Raw genomic sequence first — 20,123 nt, forward strand, 5'->3', positions numbered from 1 at the left:
TTTTAATTAATTTAAATATAAACACTAGTGCCTTCGTTAGCAATATGATATTGCGCACTCATGATTTCTGTTCTGTGTAACAAAAGACATCCACAAACATGTAATTCCCAGTAGAACCTACATGGCTCATAAAAATGAAAGGAGTTCAAGCTCACTTGTAATCAGAAAAATGCAGATTAGAATTAGATAACCATTTTACATCATCAGACAGGCAAAACTTGAAGTGTCTCATCATTGTCATTGTTGGTAAGAATGGAGTATACAGTCTCTTAAGAGAGAATTTGGCAATAAATAATGAGATCGAAAATGTGAATGCATCACATCTTAGCAGTTCTACTTTTTAGTATGTACCTGAATATATTATCAACATGGGTGAATAGGAAAAGCATGATGTTGAGTAAGAAACAAGGAAAATTATATGTTTAATACCAAATATGTAAAACCGAAAGGCACACAGAATAATACTGTATAAAGTTTAAAGATGGGCATACAAGTAATAAAAGAACAAAGACACTTCTGGGAGGATACATACCAAGGTCATTCCTCTAGGAAGGAAAGGAAGCTAGAAACTGGAATTCAGAGACGTACAAGAGGGCCTTCAGCCTTAAATGTGACACTGTATTAACTCTAATGTTACTTTTTAAAAATCCAAGGCAAATTGGCCAAGTCAATTTTTTTTCATTATGTCTATGTGGTAGGTAAATGGATGTTTAATATATGCTGGTCTTTTCTTTACATTGAAATATTTCATGATTTTCAGCAAGTTTAAAAAAAGTATATAGATTAGGAGTCAAATTGACCTGTGTTCAAATCTTACTCTCCCAACAGGTGTATGGCTTTGAACAAATTACTTGTTCTTTTGGCCTTGATCTGTTGTCTTAAGTGGAGAAAACAAAACTACCTACCTCGTAGGGTTATTGTAGGACTTGTACAAAAGTCACTAGGTAAAAGTACTTAGCATATGCTAAGAAAGTCAGATCTTAGTTTTAGTTCCTTAGTTATGTATTGCATACCTCTTTTGTCTTGAATTCTGTTAAGATTCAGCTCTTTTCACTTCTCTTTTAACAAAAGCAGAGGGGAATCTTGTTTTTTCTAATTGGCCTGGTTTTTTCCTATAGTGTTATAAGGCATAATTAATGTACCACTTGGGGTGAATGTGGCGTATGTTTGTCTTTCAGTCAGCACCGGAATCTCAATGGTGCAGGAGATAGAGGAAGTCACCGGAGCAGTCATCAAGATCACCTCCGAAAGGATCCATATGCCAATCTCATGTTGCAGCGAGAAAAGGATTGGGTCTCTAAAATTCAGATGATGCAGCTGCAAAGCACTGATCCCTACCTGGATGATTTTTATTACCAGGTAAACACTTTGTGCCAGTTTTGAGGATCAGCCATTTAGTCCCTCACTCTGTTGAAGGCAGTCATTTAAAAATTGGTAAAATTAAATATTGATAGAATTTTCTCTTGAGGTAATCTTAGAGTGGATAAGAATTGACTAAGCACATTCTGTCCTCACACTGCTCACCAAAAGGTCCTCATGGATGCTCTTTATTTTTCACACATAAAGGCTCTCAGATCAATGTTTTCATATCCCTTTAATAAGCTGATTCTTTCTATTAAGAATATTAGCAGTCTGGCTTTAAATATATTTCCGTTGATGATTAGCTTTTTTGAAGGCTGGGGTTTTTGATAAATTTATAGCAATCTAACAAAAATTAGAGATCACTACGTTTATAGAGGGCAGGTGGTTATAGCCACTAGCATAATTATTTAATGAAAGAGTTGCCATATCCTATGTTTGTATTTCTTACATGGCAGAATTACTTTGAAAAACTGGAGAAACTGTCAGCTGCTGAAGAAGTGCAAGGTGATGGCCCTAAAAAGGAGCGCACCAAGCTCATTACCCCTCAGGTGGCCAGACTAGAGCACACCTATAAGCCAGGTAAGGTCCTTCTGCCCGGACCCGGAATAAGAGAAATTTGACAAGCTGCCGATATGATAAAAATGAACAACTGTATAGATGGTTGGGTAGAGATGTTTGAAACTCATTTATAAGGTACCATTGTCCTTAGTAAATGCAGAGATAAGCTTTTGTTCATGGAGTAGGTGGTTTGGCAGATGGCCCCTTGAGATTCTGTAACTTTTAAAACCTGTTGTAATTTCTAGTTATCTCTAAAATAAGGGAGAAACACCTCAGATTTTTATTTGTTATTGCACAAAAAAAAATGGAAAAGGATAGATTTTGATGAGATTGCTTTATGAATACATGGGTTTTTTAAGGAAATTGTTAAACTGTGAGTAAAGACTAGAGAATATAAAGATCTCTGAAAGCCACCTGCCTACATTGCTAAGTTTTTATTCATTGGGAATTTTTTGTCCTTACAGTGCAGTTTGAGGGCTCTTTGGGAAAGCTTACTGTCTCTAGTGTGAATAATCCCCGGAAAATGATTGATGCTGTTGTGACATCTCGGAGTGAGGATGATGTAAGTGTCAGAAGAATTGTGCGTTTAAGAACTTCTGGGTCATCACTCCTTCTTGCGGGGTCATTGTGAAATGGAATCAAGCATGATGGAGTTGTTTGTAGTCCAGCCTAACCTGGAGCTTTTGACCTTACCATTGGTGGCATTCTGCTTATCTTCAGATGAGCTGAGGTACTAATACTTCCACCTACCTCTAAGGCAGCCAGGCAGGACCTGGGGTGGCAGGAGCCTTTCAACTGGGTAACTGGCTGCAAATAGCATCGACTGTTTACTTCAGCAAAATTACCATTTTCTATGTGTTTTAAGATTTTTGTATGATATCTTCATCTTTTACTATTATCCCATTGCCTTTTGCTTGTCTCTGAATTAAGTTTGATGGTTTGTGTTGGGTTTATTTAATCAGCTCTAGGACCTTGTCCATATTAGTGTTGTTTTTAGATTATAACTTTCAGAGTCAAGAGTCTCAAAATATTGTCACAAATGGAAGTACATATGCACAAGTAGAAACTTGTTTTTAACACAACTAAAGAGTTCACATTGAATAGTCTTGTCTTTTTTAGGAGACAAAAGAAAAACAGGTTCGGGACAAGAGACGAAAAACCCTTGTCATAATTGAGAATGTAAGTCTTAGAATTTGTTGCTACAGTTAGTTTCAAATAAAGAACTGTCAAATGTGTGTGCTCACAGAAGTGGAAAAGCGGCTGTCAGTCAGTGCTCCCTGATTAGAATTAACGGACTTGGTCTTGTTAACTGTCCCTTGCGTGCCGGGTCACACTAGTACGGACTGGCCTGTGTTTCACCTGCGGCCTCACGGAAAGAGCACTGCAATCATGGCTAGAAGTACTGGAGTTTTGTCCAAGACAAACAAAAACTTATAGACAACAACATGGTGGTCACCAGAAGGAAGGCTGGGAGTGGGAGAGGTAGAAGGTAAAGAGGGTCAACTACATGGTGACAGAAGGAGCTGTGACTTTGGGTGGGTGACCATACATGCATTATACAGATGATATAGGATTGTATACTTGAAACCTATGTATTTTTATCACCCCAATAAATTTAATAAAAATAAGTATTGGGGTTTTGTTTAGGTCACAACTGAATGCTTTGGGGCAGGTCACTTTTCTAAGAAAAATGAGAATAAAAATGACACTTGTGAATTAATTTAATCAATTAAGTCAGGTCACCCATATTTATTGGCCACTCCCTGGGTGCTGAGTGTTAAGAAAAAAAAGGGCGGGGGGGTGGTTAATGTACAAGCAGTTACTTTATACAGTAAATGCCATGTTGCAAGGCCATAGAGCATAGCAGTTAAGAGCTAAGACTGTGGAACCAGGCTACAAATCATGTCTTTTTCATTTCTAACTGAATCTATGACTTGAGGCAAATTACATAACTTTTCTGTGCTGTCCTCAATTTCTTCTGTAAAAATGGAGATAACAGTCTCCTCCTCACTGGGTTGTGGTGAGTATTCAGTGAATGAGTATGTACATACCAAGGTCCCTGGAACAATGCCTAGCACCCAGCAGTAAAATTATTACCATTTTTATAAATGTGAGGCATAACCTGGAGCAGTGATACAGATGGTATATAGCACAATGCTGCTTTGGCTGCTGGAAATTTTAGAAAGTGTGTAATCATTTCACTATCATTACCTTCTGGATTAGAGGTCAAGGAGGGACAAAGAACACTGTTTGAAGAATTTTTTTCACTCTGTTCTGAATTTGAAGGAACACCTTTTTTCTCTCAGCCTCATTACAGTGAGTTTTCACCCTTTAGTCTTTATCGGGTAGTCCTGAACTATGAAGTTGTTTCTCTAATACTCTGACCCTGACCGAGCTCACTGTGACCTGCTTTGTGTCTCACGTAGACCTACAGTTTGCTCCTCGATGTGGAGGACTATGAAAGGCGTTATCTACTAAGTCTGGAAGAAGAGAGACCTGCCCTGACAGATGAAAGAAAGCACAAAATTTGTAGCATGTATGACAACTTAAGGGGGAAATTGCCTGGTCAGGAGAGGTAAGAATTGTGCACTTACAGGAAAATGTGAGATTAGCTGGACTCCTTGCTCTGATAAACTGAGCTTTACACGTTTTAGACAGATATCCTTCCTTACCACCTCAGTAAGCTCCAAGTCTGTCCTATTGGCCTAATAACTCAAATGCCACTTTATATAAAACATTTCATAGTACTTCCCAGCCAGGGAAAAAAAATCTCTTTATCCTGAATTCATTTAATCAAATACCAGTCAGTATCTACTAGGGAGATACAGTGGAGGGCATTATCTAGTTTTCTGTTGTTGAGCCTACAGATTGTAATACCTGGTTTATGCTTGCTAGCACGCTCAACCTTGTAATCTTTATGTATTCCTCTTTCCTACTAAGCTGAAAAGTATAAACATTTAAACTTCCTTGGGATTTCCATAGAATACTCATACACTGTGGCAACCAATCAGTCTTCCAGTGGAGGCTAAGCGCCTTAATATATCTTTTTTTCTGTATTGTTATCATCTTTCTCCCACCTCATATCTGGAACAGAATCTTGCTAATGGTAAATTTTGTGTAAATCCCAAATATTTATTTGATGAATGCAAGTCTCTTGATAACTCGCTTCCTCTTTGCCCATTCAAGAGAATTGATGATTTCCTCTAAGCCAGGGCATACACAAAATAGAACATAAGAAATGTGTGTAATTGAAGTATATTCATTATGTGGAAAAGCATTCACAGGAAGTTGGAAAAAGTGAAATAAAACCCCATGAATTCTGTGGGCCCATTTTTTTTATGGAAGATAAAATACACAATATATATACAGCAAAATTTTCTTAAATGCTAACACAGATTATGAATATTTTTATTTCTCTTTTGCTTATATATTTCAGATTTGCTATATTAACCATGTTGTTTGTATAGTTACTTTAAAGTTAAAGGAAATTAATGCATATAGTTTGACCAAGTTTTTTAACATAGAATTTTTTACATGATTTTCTGCATTTGTGAAACTTGAAAAATTTGTATTTTTTTAGTTGCGAGTTGGAGAAATAATTCTCACTGTTTTGTAGTACAGATAATAGAGTAAAAATGAATGAGATATATTCATTCAGTAACATGTAAGAGGGAAAAAAGAGGCAGGGTTTACATTGTCCTTGCTGACCTAAGCATTTTTCTTCCCCTGCAGGCCAAGCGACGACCACTTTGTACAGATCATGTGTATCCGAAAAGGAAAGAGAATGGTCGCCCGTATTCTTCCTTTCCTCTCCACAGAGCAAGCAGCCGACATCCTCATGATAACAGCCAGGAACCTCCCTTTCCTTATCAAGAAGGACGCACAGGATGAGGTGATCCCCATACGGAGCGTCTTTCTTTTGAGTCTCCATAGTTAATAAGATTGCTAGAAGCCAAATTTCTTTTCCTCCCCTCTTCTGTTGTTTTGTCTAATCTTTGGCAGTATGATTTGATTATTTAAAGCAAAACTTTTTATTACTCCAGGCCTATATTTTTCATCCCATCTTTCGTCCAACGGACCATGTTCCTAAACATGAAGAAAGCAATAATTCCGTCTTATTTGACATAGTTGTAAAGCTGAGATCTGTATCCAGATTACTTGGGAAGCAAATAATTCAGCCCTTACCCCTAGACATGCTGAATGAGAATTTACAGAGGAAAGATCAGGGCTTCTGTATCTTTAACAAGGTCCTCAGTCGAATCCAATGTGTACTGTTTGCAAACTTAAGGTCTTGGTTACTTTGTTGGCTATAAAGCATCACTCACTGGGTTGTTGGCAGTAGCTTAACATTCACCTGTGTACTTAGTTGAGTGGCATCCTGCCCACAGGAATCAAGCCAGTGCTTTTAAATAACTTTTATCGTGATCTAAACTAGGCTGGAATTTGAAACATGATTATAAAGTTTACAAGTTAACTCTTGGTAACAGTTGCTCTCTGCTTATCCCTGTCATAACACTTGAAAGAATAGCAACATTTATAATGGTCTCAGAAGTTCATAGCAAGAAATTTATAAGAGTAGCATTAAGGGTGAGATTCAGAAAAATAGAATTTATGAGAATGAATCTGATAGAGTAGACTGCAGCTGAGCAATAACCACATGGTAATAGTCCCCAAGAAACACATGGTCCCGAGCTATCTTATCAGTGGTATGACATGGAAGAGTTGAAAATCATTCCTTCTGAAATAATAAGCTGAAAAAATTCCTTCTTGAAATTTTAGCATCTGCATAAGACATGAACACGGAAGTTAGGTCTCATCATTATTGGAAAAAGTGAAATGAGATGAGACAAGTACTTTTTAAAAATATTTCAAGAATGAAAAATAGGTTGGAGGTTAAGGATTTGAGGTTTAGCCTAGAAAATAGAAGACTAAAAATAACAGCTGCCTTACAGCATATATATTGTAGGCAAAGAGGCAGGTACTCACTCATAATCTCAGAACTCACCAGTGGAAACAAGTTGGAGAGAGCTTTATTCACTCAGCAAATATTTATTAAGCAGTTCTGTGTACCAGGCAGCTTTCAGTTCTAGAAATACGGCACCTAGTTCTAAGTGCTAGAAGCTAGGAATCCAAAGATGCCTGCCTTAGTGGAGCTTACCTGCTAGTGAGGAAAATGTGGTTAAATATAGAGGCTAAGTTTGTATCTACATGCATTGAGTAGTAAACCACATTTCTAAAGACCATTTCCTTGATGTAATAGGTAGTTCTAGGTCTGAGGCATAACACGTACAAGATAATCATGGAATACCTTATGCCAGAAAGCAGAGAAGCTAAAAGATGACTCGGGTCCTCTGTAGAAGATTCACAGATCTACTTGAAAGGGCTTTTGTTGGTAAAAGGGATTATTTGCATCTTTAAAAAAATTACAGCAGTGGATTGAAATATATTAAATATATTTAATGAGTTTATAATGTTTCCAAAAATATGTTAATCATCTTTGGAGATTGCTAGGCCATCAACTCATTCTGAAAACCGGAAAGTAAAGGAAAAGAATCACGCATTTATTCTGCCATTCTGTTACCATCTAATATCATGGTAACTAGAGGGTTGATGATAGGAAGTTCTTTATAAAAGAATTTCGGCTACTGCAAAAGTGTAATTGCAAAAATATGATAAAATTAGGAAATCACTATTTCACAGCTCCCACTGAAAAAGCAGTCAGTCTGGACAGCAATCATTACTAGTGCTAAAAGCATTAGGGAAAAGCTGGATGGGGAACTTTACAGTAGTTGGAGCAGACTAACAACCCCTGAGCCAGCTAACAACCCCTGCACCACTAAGGAGTGCGGCAGACACCGTGCATCCCGATGTGATGCAGTGGAAAGCACGCAGCGCTGTCTGGGAAGCTTTCCTGCCCCTGCCCTCTGTCACCCTTCCACCAACTCCCGCCTCCAGTTGAACTTGTATCTAATCAAACTTCTGATTCTATCATTTTTATGGGGGAAAAAAGAGGATAAGGGAACCTGTTAAATGACACCACAGAGGTGCAATTAACCAGATCCAAACTATGGAACAAATGGCCCAGTTTCTTCAAATAAATGATCTGAGTAAAGGAGATGGACAAAGACAAAGGACCTGTTAACAGATTTTAAAAGCCTTACCAGCCAAGTACAATTAATGTGTGGATCTTATTTGGATCGTAATAGACATTTTTGAGACAATTGGAGAAATCTGAGTTTGGAGTAGATCTTAGATGATGATAAGGAATGATAATATGAGAGGTTTTATTAGAGGTACAAGGTGTAAGGTGTGATAGATGATAAGAGGTTTTATTAGAGATACAAAGTGAAGTGTTTGTGGATGAAAAGATATGATACAGAAGGAACATAGATTTAATACGATTAGCAAAATAGTGATTTAATTGTTGAGGTTGAGTGATGGGTACATGACGGACTTCATTATACTGTTCTTTATACATTTGTATATGTTTAAGAATGCTTTAATTGTTAAAGCTTTGTTTATTTAAAGTAGTAGATCACAAAAAGTAGTTGACTCTTCATCCTTGGATACTAAAGTAAAACCAACCTTCACTTTTTATACCATGGGCAATGAGTGCTGGACGCACTTTTGATTTCCTTTCCTGTATTGTTATAACCTCATTATACTGGTAGCTCTGTATTTTAACTTTCCAGTCTGGGCCTTATGGCAGAAAGAAATGAATGACCAGCAGGCTAGAATCGAACAGCGTGGATTCTGGTTCTAGCTCCTAGCTTTGTAACTGAACACTGAGCTTCTGATCACTTAGGAGCTTTTCTGATGAGCTATAAAATTGGTTAATCGTTGTTCCATTTCCTCACTGAGCTTTTATAAAGATAAAGCAAGATAGAATTAAGTCTGAAAATACTTCTCAGTAATTCTGTGGCACTCAGAATTTACGTGTCTTAAAGTGCTTCTCACACTATGTTGAAATTGCCAATTTACTCATCTTCCCCACTGTATTTTAGATCCCTGAGGGTCTGTCCTTTTAACTTTTGTTTTTAGTCTACAGTGCCTGGCACATCATAGGCATTTATATATTTGTGGGATAAATTAAAATACTGATCTTTTATCATGAATCTTGTGTATTTGAGAAGTGATTTTATACCCTCGATTCACAAGTCATGATATTTCCTATGCAAGTTGACTTGAAAAAGTTCCCAGTAGGTCCGTTGTTACCACTCTAGCAGCATCTCCTAGACTTAAGTGTCAGCCCCGTTTTGTTAAATCTCGCCTCAGGCCGTTGACTGTACAGCTGACCATCATGGTTGCCAGGATCTAATACTTTTATTTACTTTTTGTGTAGGTGCTGCCATGCTTATTGAGTCCCTTCTCTCTCCTCCTCTATCATCTTCCATCAGTGACTGTCACCAGCCTTCTGCAACAGCTGATGAACCTACCTCAGAGTGCAGCTGCACCAGCCCCCGCCAACCCTCACCTCACTGCTGTGCTCCAGAGCCAGGTGGTCTTGCCCTTTTATGGCCCTGGACTTTGCAAGGCTTCTAATTTGAGTTGTAGATAAAAGTAATGGCTGCCGTGGCTATGGAAACTTGTAAATAGGTTTCTTTCAGTCAGGAGTTACAGTAAGCTCCTAGTGGCAGAGGCTAGAAATAACAGTGGTTTCAACAAAGTAGAATTGTAGGTATCTCGTGTGGAATAGATCTGGTACAGCAGCTTCACAGCATTGTCAGGGATGCAGGCTCCTGCGGTTTGCCTTCTCTGCCATCCTTAGCAGTGGCTGACGTGCTCGTGACCTCTAAGGGTCCATGATGGTTGTAGAATTCAAGACCCCACTTTGCATCAGAGAGGTGCTCGTGGAAGGCCAAAATGTGTGGATTAGCTGTCTGCCTTATTTGGACCTTTTCCAGGTGTTCAAACCAACAACCGCTTAATCTCAATGGCCAGGTCTTAGTCACATGCCACACGCCACACATAACTGCAGGGAAGGCTGGAAAACATCTTTAATTCATAGCATTGTCACCACAAGTAAATTCAGAGTTCCAATAGGAGGAGGAAGCATATTGGGTGGCTAAGTAGGGGTCTCTGTTATAAGACTAAATAGTAGAACATCCCATTTCATCGATTTCATTTACATCAAGGTAAAGAACCGGAGACTCACAGGGGAAACATAATACAGAAGAAGCAACATGAGCTTTTAGACAACATGTTTTCATTCCTTGCTTGCCACTTTCTAAGTTTTTGACCCTGAACAGATTATTTCACTTTGTTGAGCCTCGGTGTCCTGATCTATAAAGTGGAGGTGAAGATGTTGATTTCACAGTTTTCCTGTTACTTAGATGAGAGAACAGCTGTGAACAGTCCATTATAATGCCGGGTCCGCAGAGGGCACTCATTAAGGGCCGTCTGTTACAGGAGAGGGAAAAGGTAGTCTCTCTCATCTGAAAACCTGCTGAAGCATGGCTCCGAAGGGCAGTGCCTCAGCAGATGAGAGAGGTGACAGTGCCTCAGGGGACTTAAGATAGGGGTACCGGATTGATCAGTTATGTGCCTTTCATGTGATTTGGTCTCCTGGTATTAATTTTGATAAAGGCAGTAGAATATCTTGAGGTCAACAAGACTATATAGGACAGTGTGTTTTTCTGACGTGAAGGGAACTTGTGCGGAGAGGCAAGGTAATCCTCTATGAGTGGAACTCGGGAAGGTGGGATGGAATCCCAGAACACCCCGCCTTCTCTTTGTGACCCATTATAACTGGCTCAGACATTAACCCAGTACGTCTGATCCCTGTTTGTCTTTTCATTCTATGCCCCTTTAGACTGCATGTTTCCTGCTTGTACTACCCGGTAAATGAAACAAATCTAATAAAACAAATCTTTATACATTTTAATTGCTAAAGCATGTTGCCAAATTTTGATAATCCTAGATATAGTGAATATATCTGTTTATCCTTCCTCTTTTTTTTATTTTTTAGATTCTTAGTAACATCCTGTCTAAGCTTTTACATTTGCAGAGAGGTGTATCCTTTTTTAAGGAAATGTCCTCTCTGTATCCTGACCATTTCAGTTACTTTTCTTTGTACATTTTCCCACGGGTCTTAACACCTTTTTTCTTAATTCAAAATACCTTACTGTATTTAATGTTTTTTTTTTTTTCTGCGAACTTTAATTTTCTCTATCAAAGTTTGTCCTCATTTAACTTTTTTAAATCCATTTCTGTTCTCGTAAATAGGAGAAAAGCTCACAACCGTCTTGTCTTTGCCCAGTGTCACAGAAAAGCATGCAGTGGGATCATTTGGGTGTAGTGCTGATCCCCCTTGAACAGAGATCCCCTCGGCAGTATGGGGGGGGGTGAGGCAGTGTTGAGTGTGACTCCCTCTGTCCCCTCTTGCAGTTTGGCCTGTCACTGCTCCTCGTTGTCCTGAGCCGCGGGGAAGACCTGCAGAGTTCAGATCCCGCTACAGAAACAACGGAAAACAACCAGTGGTCAGTCTGGGCTGTATTTCTTCTTTTGTTTTAAGTTCTGTTAGTAAATTTTCATTCTTATTCTCACCTCGTTATTATCGGTTTCCTCTGTCAGGACGGAGGTGATGTTCATGGCAACCCGAGAACTTCTGCGGATTCCCCAGGTGGCCCTGGCCAAGCCAGTCTCTATCCCCACGAACCTAGTATCCCTCTTTTCTCGCTATGTTGACCGGCAGAAACTGAACTTGCTGGAGACAAAACTGCAGTAAGTTTGCAACAAGAGAGTTCCACATCTCACTACTGTTGGCACTTTAGAGGTTGTGATGAGGCGGTTGGGGGGCATAAAACTGAATTTGGTGGAAGAGATTAAAGACTTCTATCAAATATATGAGTGTCTACTAGATAGAAAACACTGTACTGGGTCCAGCGGCACCCTCCTGGTTGACTGAATGCTAAGGGTAGCGATGTCTTAGGTGTTATGTTGTGAGAATTCTTACAAGGATGTAATTTTGATGCAAAAGATTGCCTCTGGTTTAACTCATTTATACAAACAAGTTTCCTTTCTCTCTTTCTTTATACCTGTAGGCTAGTTCAGGGGATACGATAAAAGATCTGCAAATGTGTCCTGTACCTCCTTTTGACTGTCACCTGCACTGCTGCCATCACCAATGGAGTGTTTTTAATGAGGGAGGGAAGGTAGCTTATTCCCCAAAGCATCCTGTGGGACCGATTCCTGTTCACAGGGGTCGTCTCTAATGGCCAGGAGTCTCCCCACTGCTCTGTGACGTTTGGCTGGGTGGTGCTTCTGCTGGTTTCTTCTTACCTTCTATGTTACAATTCTGCATGTCCTGTTTTTACTCAATTCTTCTCAATTTTGCATTTTCTTTGCCCTAGAGACACAAATATAATCTCTCCCTTTATCCCACCACCACTACTCCAGTTCAGAGTAGAGCGTAGCCTGCCCGAGGATTCCTTCCCTCATCCTATTGAAGTCTTTTTTCATTGCCCCATATTAATAAGACTATAGGAGAGCCAATTAAGTAGAAATTAATATATATATGCACACATACCCCCCCTACATATGTTTATGTGGTCTCCAGAGGATCCTTAAAAATGAGTTTTAGATCGAGAAACATAAGGTTGACACATCCCCCCTCTAAACACAAACCAGCTGATGTAGTTTTAATCTGTTTCTAGTCCATCTTGTAATTAATTTGGTGGCTACTATTTCTTTCAGTATAAACACAAGGTATGCAGCACATTTAAGAAAATCAGAGCTCTTAATTGGCTGATGCCCGGCTCTAAGCCGAGAAGTCCCTTTTCTCCTTTCTACCTGAATTTCCTTTGTTTCTTTCCACCTCAGTGGAAACAGCACACAGTTAAACCTTTTTCCCGCTACAACTACAGTGGACTTGAGTCTGCCCCTCAAGTGCATGGAAGATTGCTCAAAAAGGTTCTGACTTAGAGCCTGCTTCCACGGTGTAGCTTTTGTCTTCCCGAGACTGCTTCAGTAAGCCATGCCTTTACTCTTTCCTCCCGTTTCTATTTGGTATCAGGAGTAGAAACCTCCAAATGTAACCATGGAAGCTGTTTGGCTTGCTTGCTTTTCAGTCTCCTCCACATCATGGGCAGAACGCTGGCCTTGCTACTTCATCTCACCCAAGTCCCGTCCCAGGAGCCAGGGGCCTGGGTGTGAATCCTAGCAGGGACTGCCATGACCCTTTTCAGTTATCCCTCTCCCATGCAGCACTCAGCCAGGATGAGAGGGTTTGACCCCTAGTGATTACAGCCATCAAGAAAATTAAATCTGAATTCATTTTACATGACTGTCCTGATATACTTCTTGCTGTTTCACCTTTGCGAATGTAGTTGGGGGGCAGGTTATGATATTTAAAGAGAATAAATGTTTTGCACATACACGTATTGTACAACAGTAAAGTCCTCCGTTATAACCAGCTGTCCTTGTTCTTCATCTCCATTTCTTTCCACTCTGTAGCCCCAGGCTCCACCAGCTGTTCCCCAGTGACATTGCCTAGCTTCCCTCTGCCATTATCTACTGACTGTTCCCACCATGCGCCTTTCCTGCCTTTCCACCTCATAACCGATCGAGTGAATACTTGATTACTATTTCTTCCTTTCTGTGCTTTATCTTTTTTTGTTTGGTTCTAATAAAAATTAAAAGTTTCTAAATTTACATTTTTATAGGGTATTGTAAATAAAAACAAATTGTATACTTGAAAAGTGTGTCTGCATTTCTCCTTGTTACTTCTGAACATGATTTTTAATGTGTTTCAAGCATGTTTAGATAGACTGGCAAACCCCTTGGTGTTGGGGATTGGTAAAAGATATTTACCTATATGTGTGTTTACTTTTTTAATTTTGTTGTAAGGGAGGCAGACAAAGATCTTTTGTTTACATGGTAACTTTCCTTTAAAAACCTATACGCTTTCAGTTCCCCTCCCATTTTAACTGCAGAATGGAATTGGCACACTTCAGTTCATCTTCTCCAGCCATCTCTCTCGAGGCACATGTGACTTTTTTAAGAGACTTCACGTAGCCTAGGGTTGAGGAGATGAGGGAAAGTTGGTAATTCTTCATAGTAAATGTGTTACTTATTTCGGACTTGAGTATCATACTTCCTCTAAATGTCCAAGATAAAAGATTCAGCACTCTCCCCCTTTCTCTGCTATCATGGTTGACCCTTTTCCTCACCAAGACTTTCAGGATCAAGCAATTCCTGGTCCAGAAACAAAAGCAGAATCGTCCCATTCCCTGATGGATTTGGTTGAAAATGTAATAAAATCAGTTTCAGTTCCCAAGAGGAGAAGGAGACACTAGAGGAGAACCAAGGTGGTTCTGTAAGGAATGACACATGCGAGGGCACGCAGGTTCATGCTGTAGCAAGATCACTAGCATCTTCCCATACCAGGCTGAAAACGTCTCCAGTATCTTGACAGCTGGACATGTTTTACTGAGAAAATGGTTTCTCTCTTTCTATGATTCTGCATTAGTTGATTGAATCAGTAGCATGTGAGACCTTTTGTTTGAAAAAAAGGATTCAGCGAACAAGTAGAGAAAGGCAGAGAAAAAAAGCGGGGAGAGAGATGATTTAACATTACCAGGTGCCTACTTACACGAAGCTTATTTTTTCCTGATGAGTGGTCAGACTCCTTGAGGTTAAATAGCTTGCTTAAGGTGACACTGCTAGTGAAAAGCAGAGCAGGGGACTCGTGAGACATTCTTATTGCTGCGAAGGGGTAAAAGATGTGTTCTCACCTCTTACATGCAAGTATGTATGTCTCACTATTAGATAGCTCTGCGTGGTTGGGGAGGAACTGGTGGGGGCTGCCCATGCATTCGCAGAAGCCCAGAATCAGGATGTCAGCAGTGAGGAAAACGAGATCCTGTTGGCCCACATGCAAGAGGGCTGAAGCTCTGAGAGGACAGTGACTTGCTGAAGGCCCCGGGGCTGGTTAGTGGTAAGGCTGAGAAAGATGCTCAAGTTAGCATGCCCCGCTGCTCTCGATCACAATTTCCCACCACAGTTGGAGAAAAAACCAGTCCTAGTCCAGAAAATGGTGATAGTATGTTTTTTGTGAGAAAGACTGCAATTAAGTATTTCTACCTTACGAATATAATAGTTTACAATAACTACCAACTGATTTTGAGTCACGGTTGTATACACGAGATATTGTTTGTTCTGAGTGCATAAAAAGTCACATTTAAGATACTTGAGTAACCAATGAGAGTGATATTAACCTCCCTGCTAATGTTATGTCAAAAATAATCAAATTAGGTGATTCGCTAAAAATTTACAACAGTATGGCACAGTTAAAAACTGACATCAATGTATGTAATCTTATAAGAGAAGACCCTGACAAGTAATAGATAACAGACTTGTGAATAATCTTTGCAAATTAAAATGCAAATAATATTAAGAAGTTCACCTCCATAAGTAGAAAAAAATTTTTTTACTTATCAAATTAAAATCTTTAGAAATAATGCTAGGGGGAATTTGGGGCTGCCACCCACACATATGAATACTATGAAAAGTATTCAGTCTTCGTAATTAGTTTGGCTTTAGAAATCTAAGGAAAAATTCCAAAGTAATGATACTTATCACAGCGTTATTAGTAATAGAAGTAACCTCAATGTTCAACAACACAATAACGGTTAAGTAAATGATAACCCATTTGGATTATCCAATCATGGACAATTAGGCAGAACATTTAATCATGGAAAGTGTTTATGATGCAGTATGGGAGAAAATAAAGTATGCTTTGAATCCAAAGTTTTTTTTTGTTTTTTGTTTTTTTTTAAGAAAATGCATATATGCTGGCATAAATATCCAGATCTTTGGTTTTTGGTATTTTTCAAATTTTATATAGAGAGTGCATTGCTTATATTCTTGGAAGAAATATTTTTAAAAACTAATTGTTTTTTGAAAATTTGAGTTACACGAGAAAGTAAGAATATAAGGTTAAGCATAAAATAGATTCTGTACATGTATATGACTTAATCTGTTTGGAGGGGGAAAAAAGGAACAAGAATGCAATCATGGCTGACCAAATAGCCGTGGTTGCCTTTAAGGGGAGCGGTTGTGGAGGATTTTGTATATAGGTGATTGTTCCTGCTTATTCCACATTTTTCAATTTGTCTTCAATGAGCATGTGTTGCTGTTATAACCAAAAGGGGGATTAGTTTCTAAAAACTAAAAATCGCCCTCTATTTCTAGTGAGAAAATAAGTTCTAACAGGGCAAAAATGTGTGATCTAGTTGTGCTTGACTTCAGAGCCAATGCATTTGACTTTTGTAACAGAAGAATATACTAGGGGTCTGAATAAGTCATGTGAAAGCAAGGCAATTATCCTGAGAGATGTGGTCAGGTGTTCCATTATGGAACATTTAAGATATACCAATTGAGGGATCAAAGAACCACTTTGATAAGTCCAACCTATATCTCCCAGTAAACTTCCACATTTACATGAAATTGCGTTTTTTCCAAACTGACTTGCATCAAGATGGATCCAGCTCCATATCCAGAAAGATCTGCTTTGACCTAAGTGTCAGCCAGCTAGCTTTCACTCAACTTGCCCTGTCAGTCATTATTAGGAAGACCAAGACAGGCCCGAATCTGTTAGAACTGGATGCCACCTACCATTTACTTTTGGAGGGCAATGAAGTCCACTGTGTGAGAAGTAGACCTAAGGAGGCTGAAGGCACATTATACTTTTCTTCATCCAACTATGTTTAAAGATACTGTAATCCTGCAAAAATTAATATGTGGGTTTTTAGGAAACAAGTCTTTAACCTGAGGAATCAGTATCTTAAAATCACTGAATACCATTGTTTTGACCTTTTTTCCTTACTGCAGCAGAGGCACAGTTGTGAGTAGATCGCAGGTCTCATAACAGTCTGAGTTTGGCTTTTTATTTTGCAAATGTTGCACATAAGACTGTTTCAAGGAGCTTGTTGTTTATTATTCAGTGTGACTTGCCAAGCTCCCCAACTTAGCCAAGTTCATTCTTCAATATTAACCTAAATCAGACCTGGGAGCTGGGAAATACCTATGAGGGAGCTAGGTAATCAGTGATGTGTGTACTTTGCCAGTTGTAGATAGAATATTTTAAATCGTTTAGATTTCGTACCAATCTAAAGAACCAGAGATAAATCTGCATATGTTACAAAGAGAAAGTATCACTAGTTCCACCCCCAGAATAACCACTGCTAACAGTTTAGTGTATTGTCCTCCAAGTAATTTTTGTATCCATATGCATACAGTTAGAATTATATTTTTACTTTTTTTCTCAATACATCATGGAATGAGATTGGGATAAAGATGTAGGAAATTGGTTATTTTTCTATTATGTTGAACGATGGATTAATGGGTGTTAGTTTTACTATTGTGCTTCATAACTTTCAGACATGCATTCTGTGTACGTTACAAGCTAAACTGTGTCCCTCAGTTTAGCCCCCAGTACTTCAGAATGTGACTGTATTTGGAGATAGGACTTTTAAAGAGGAATTAAAATGAGGTCATGTGGGTGGGCTCTAATCCAATATGATTGGTGTCCTTAGAAGAAGAGACATGGGCACTGAAAGGAGACCATGTGAAGACAGAAGGGAGACAACAGCCGTCTAAAAGTCAAGGACAGAGATCTTAGGAGGAGCCAGCCCTGCCAAGACCTGGTCTCAGACGTCTAACCTCTAGAATTGTAAGAAAAAATTTTCCATTGTTGAAGCCACCCCATCTGTGATGTTATGGCAGCCCTGGCAAACTAATAAGTATAGGTGTCAAAATATTTCCTTAGAATTTTTTTAATTTTTAAAATTCATAAGATAGAAGAATATATGTCAAATTGTTAACAATGGTCACTCGTAAACATTTCTCCAAATTGTAAAGATGTTTTCCTTCCTATCCATTATACCAATATTACACTGAACAAATGTAATAACTGCCTAATACCATCTAATACCACTCAATTTCAAATGTCCTCAATTATCCCCAAAATGTTTAAAAACCTGGTTATATTTTTTTTTCCAGAACCAGAAACCAATCAGGCATTTGGTTGTCTTTTAATATATATATATTTTTAATTTAGAACGATCACCCCTTGATCTTTTTTTAGGACATCCATTGTCCTTAATCTTTCTGTCTCACCTTTTGTAAAACTGGTTGTCTTATAGCGTGCCTCATGTTCTTATCTGATTGTTTCCTTGTGGGTGTCTAACTGGTTCATCTAGGCCCTATAAACGGGAGGTTAGATCTAAAGGCTTGATTGGATCCAGGTTGAGCATTTTTGGCAAAAAGAAAAACTTCATTATGCAATGCTGTATACGACATGCTGCAGCATACCAGGAACATCATAAAAATTTGGTTGTCCCAGGATTAATGATGCTAAATTGGATTAAGGTGGAGACAGTCAGATTTCCCCATTACATCAGTATGTGTTTCTCCTTTCTGATTGACAAGTAATCTGAGGGGTGTATTTGGCAACACAACTCACATTTGTGTAGCTGTTTATGGTATATCAAATATGTTCAAACACATGTTTAAACATTTAATCACAACAGCAGCATCCCTGTAAGGTTTTATTTTTATTTAACATAAGTGAAAACTGAATCTTGGAGTGCTTAAATAAATGACTTTCCCTAATACATCGAGACAGTAAGTAGCAAAGGCAGGACTGAGGCATAAAGGGGTTCACTTTAGCGCAGCTGAAAAAAAACAATTAATCCCGAATGGCCTACATCTGCAGATTTTCAATGTGTATTCTCTCTCTTGAATTGAATAAATATTTCTCTCCTGTTAAAAACATTTTCGAAAAAGGACATTTTTCTTTCTCGATACCGGAAAGCACAGTGCCAAGGAAAAGCAATTTGCTTTGCAGTGTCTAACAGCTTTTTCTATTTTCTGGCTAAACCAGCAAAATTTAACAGGTTCCCCCAAAGTCCGTTTTAACAGTTTACATCTGTTAAATGAGTTTCTGAATGTTACTTTCACAAATGGGTAAACAAAGTCAATTTACCAAAAATAACTATTTTCTCTGCAAAGTTATGCGTACCACATGTGTGCTAATAACAAAACCAACCAGGGCATTCAGGTGTTATGGGACAGAATTAGGAGAAGTATATGACGGTCTAGAATCAGGAGATGAAGGGTGTGGTGCAATGATGAGCGAAGCAGAGAGAGGAATTAGGAGGATCTTGAGTCCAGGAGGGAACTAGGGAAGCTATTTCTGGGCTCCCCAGACATCTGGGTCTCCAACTCGGAGCCGGCTGCAGGAAGGGAGCTCTAGAAGGAAAAGACTCAGACAGGGCCTGACTGCTGAGAGTCACTCTTCCTAACAAGAAACTATGGAGGTCTTGGCTCAGAATGAGGGACTCCGACACTGTACTTACATCAAACACGCTTTTGAAAAAACTCGCTTTTTATCTTTCACCAACTTACCCAAAGCCAGAAGCAGACGGGCACGCCCCCCAGGCGCTCATACCAGATTTTATTGGCTGACCGGGCCTGCCTCTCTCAATTCCGGAAACAATTATCTCCAATCATCGCCCTGTCTCTCCGCCGACATGTGAGTGATATCCATACCAACCAATAAGAAATGAAAGTGAGGACGACGAGACTCCGCCTCTTTTTCCTCAACTCTTTCGGTCAATGGTAGAAAAGGTTGAGCAGCTGATACCAACCACCAATCCGAAAGGGCAGAAGAGGGAGGCTGAGAAGAATGATGGGAGGGGGTGACGTGGCAGTGACGGCAGTATAAACTGAAATGAGTGGCAGAATCATTAGCCAATCGGCGATCAAATTGGCCGGGCACTCTGCATTCTCGAGTCTTCCCTGAGTGCCGGAGACTTGGGGAAAGAACCAATGAGCTTAACAGGAGTCTGATTGGCCTTCACTTAAACCAATCAACGGCGCGTCTGGCGGACGCGTCCCACCCCGGGTTCTCACTGGGCGGTATGGAATGACAGACCCCAAAGAAATGCCAATGTCCTAGGGGTCTTCCGCAAGTGACACTCAGCGGCACCAATCGACTTCCTTCTTCCCGGCGACCGAGCCCTCCTCCCCACGGCGGCCTGGCGGGGCGGGGACGCTGCGCGGCGGCGGCTGATGCGTTAGCCTTCTGGGGCTCTCCGGGCGGCGACGGCGGCTCTCGTAGGCAGTTCCGGCCCTGTATCTCCAGGCGGCGGCGGCGGCTCATGGCGGCGACGGAGCTGAGAGGAGTGGTGGGGCCGAGT

The 20,123-nt window shown here is 39.7% G+C and overlaps 1 protein-coding gene and 1 long non-coding RNA gene across 3 annotated transcripts in view; one reads left to right on the top strand and one right to left on the bottom strand.

The window, feature by feature from the left end:
* The window catches only part of PATL1 (PAT1 homolog 1, processing body mRNA decay factor), a 26,033-nt gene extending 12,416 nt beyond the window's left edge, over positions 1-13,617 (top strand). Inside the window, exons 10-19 of the mRNA XM_006911255.3 lie at positions 1,179-1,359; positions 1,818-1,941; positions 2,385-2,482; positions 3,040-3,099; positions 4,347-4,495; positions 5,653-5,812; positions 9,263-9,418; positions 11,308-11,399; positions 11,494-11,643; positions 11,964-13,617. Coding sequence (XP_006911317.1) covers positions 1,179-1,359; positions 1,818-1,941; positions 2,385-2,482; positions 3,040-3,099; positions 4,347-4,495; positions 5,653-5,812; positions 9,263-9,418; positions 11,308-11,399; positions 11,494-11,643; positions 11,964-11,985 — 1,192 coding nt within the window. The 3' untranslated portion in view covers positions 11,986-13,617. The remainder of the gene's footprint in view (positions 1-1,178; positions 1,360-1,817; positions 1,942-2,384; positions 2,483-3,039; positions 3,100-4,346; positions 4,496-5,652; positions 5,813-9,262; positions 9,419-11,307; positions 11,400-11,493; positions 11,644-11,963) is intronic.
* Positions 13,618-13,738: 121 nt separating this feature from the next.
* Positions 13,739-20,117, bottom strand: LOC112479221. 2 transcript variants are annotated; one of them, XR_003046108.1, is made up of 3 exons: positions 19,330-20,117; positions 16,537-16,645; positions 13,739-13,936 (listed from the first exon to the last, which is right to left on the bottom strand). It is a non-coding gene; the product is annotated as an uncharacterized LOC112479221 (long non-coding RNA). The 2 variants fall into 2 exon arrangements; XR_003046107.1 differs by having other exon boundaries at positions 16,537-20,117.
* Between the last annotated feature and the right edge of the window lie 6 nt (positions 20,118-20,123).

The sequence above is a fragment of the Pteropus alecto genome, unplaced genomic scaffold (assembly GCF_000325575.1).
Source record: "Pteropus alecto unplaced genomic scaffold, ASM32557v1 scaffold43, whole genome shotgun sequence".
NCBI classification, from domain to species: domain Eukaryota; kingdom Metazoa; phylum Chordata; class Mammalia; order Chiroptera; family Pteropodidae; genus Pteropus; species Pteropus alecto.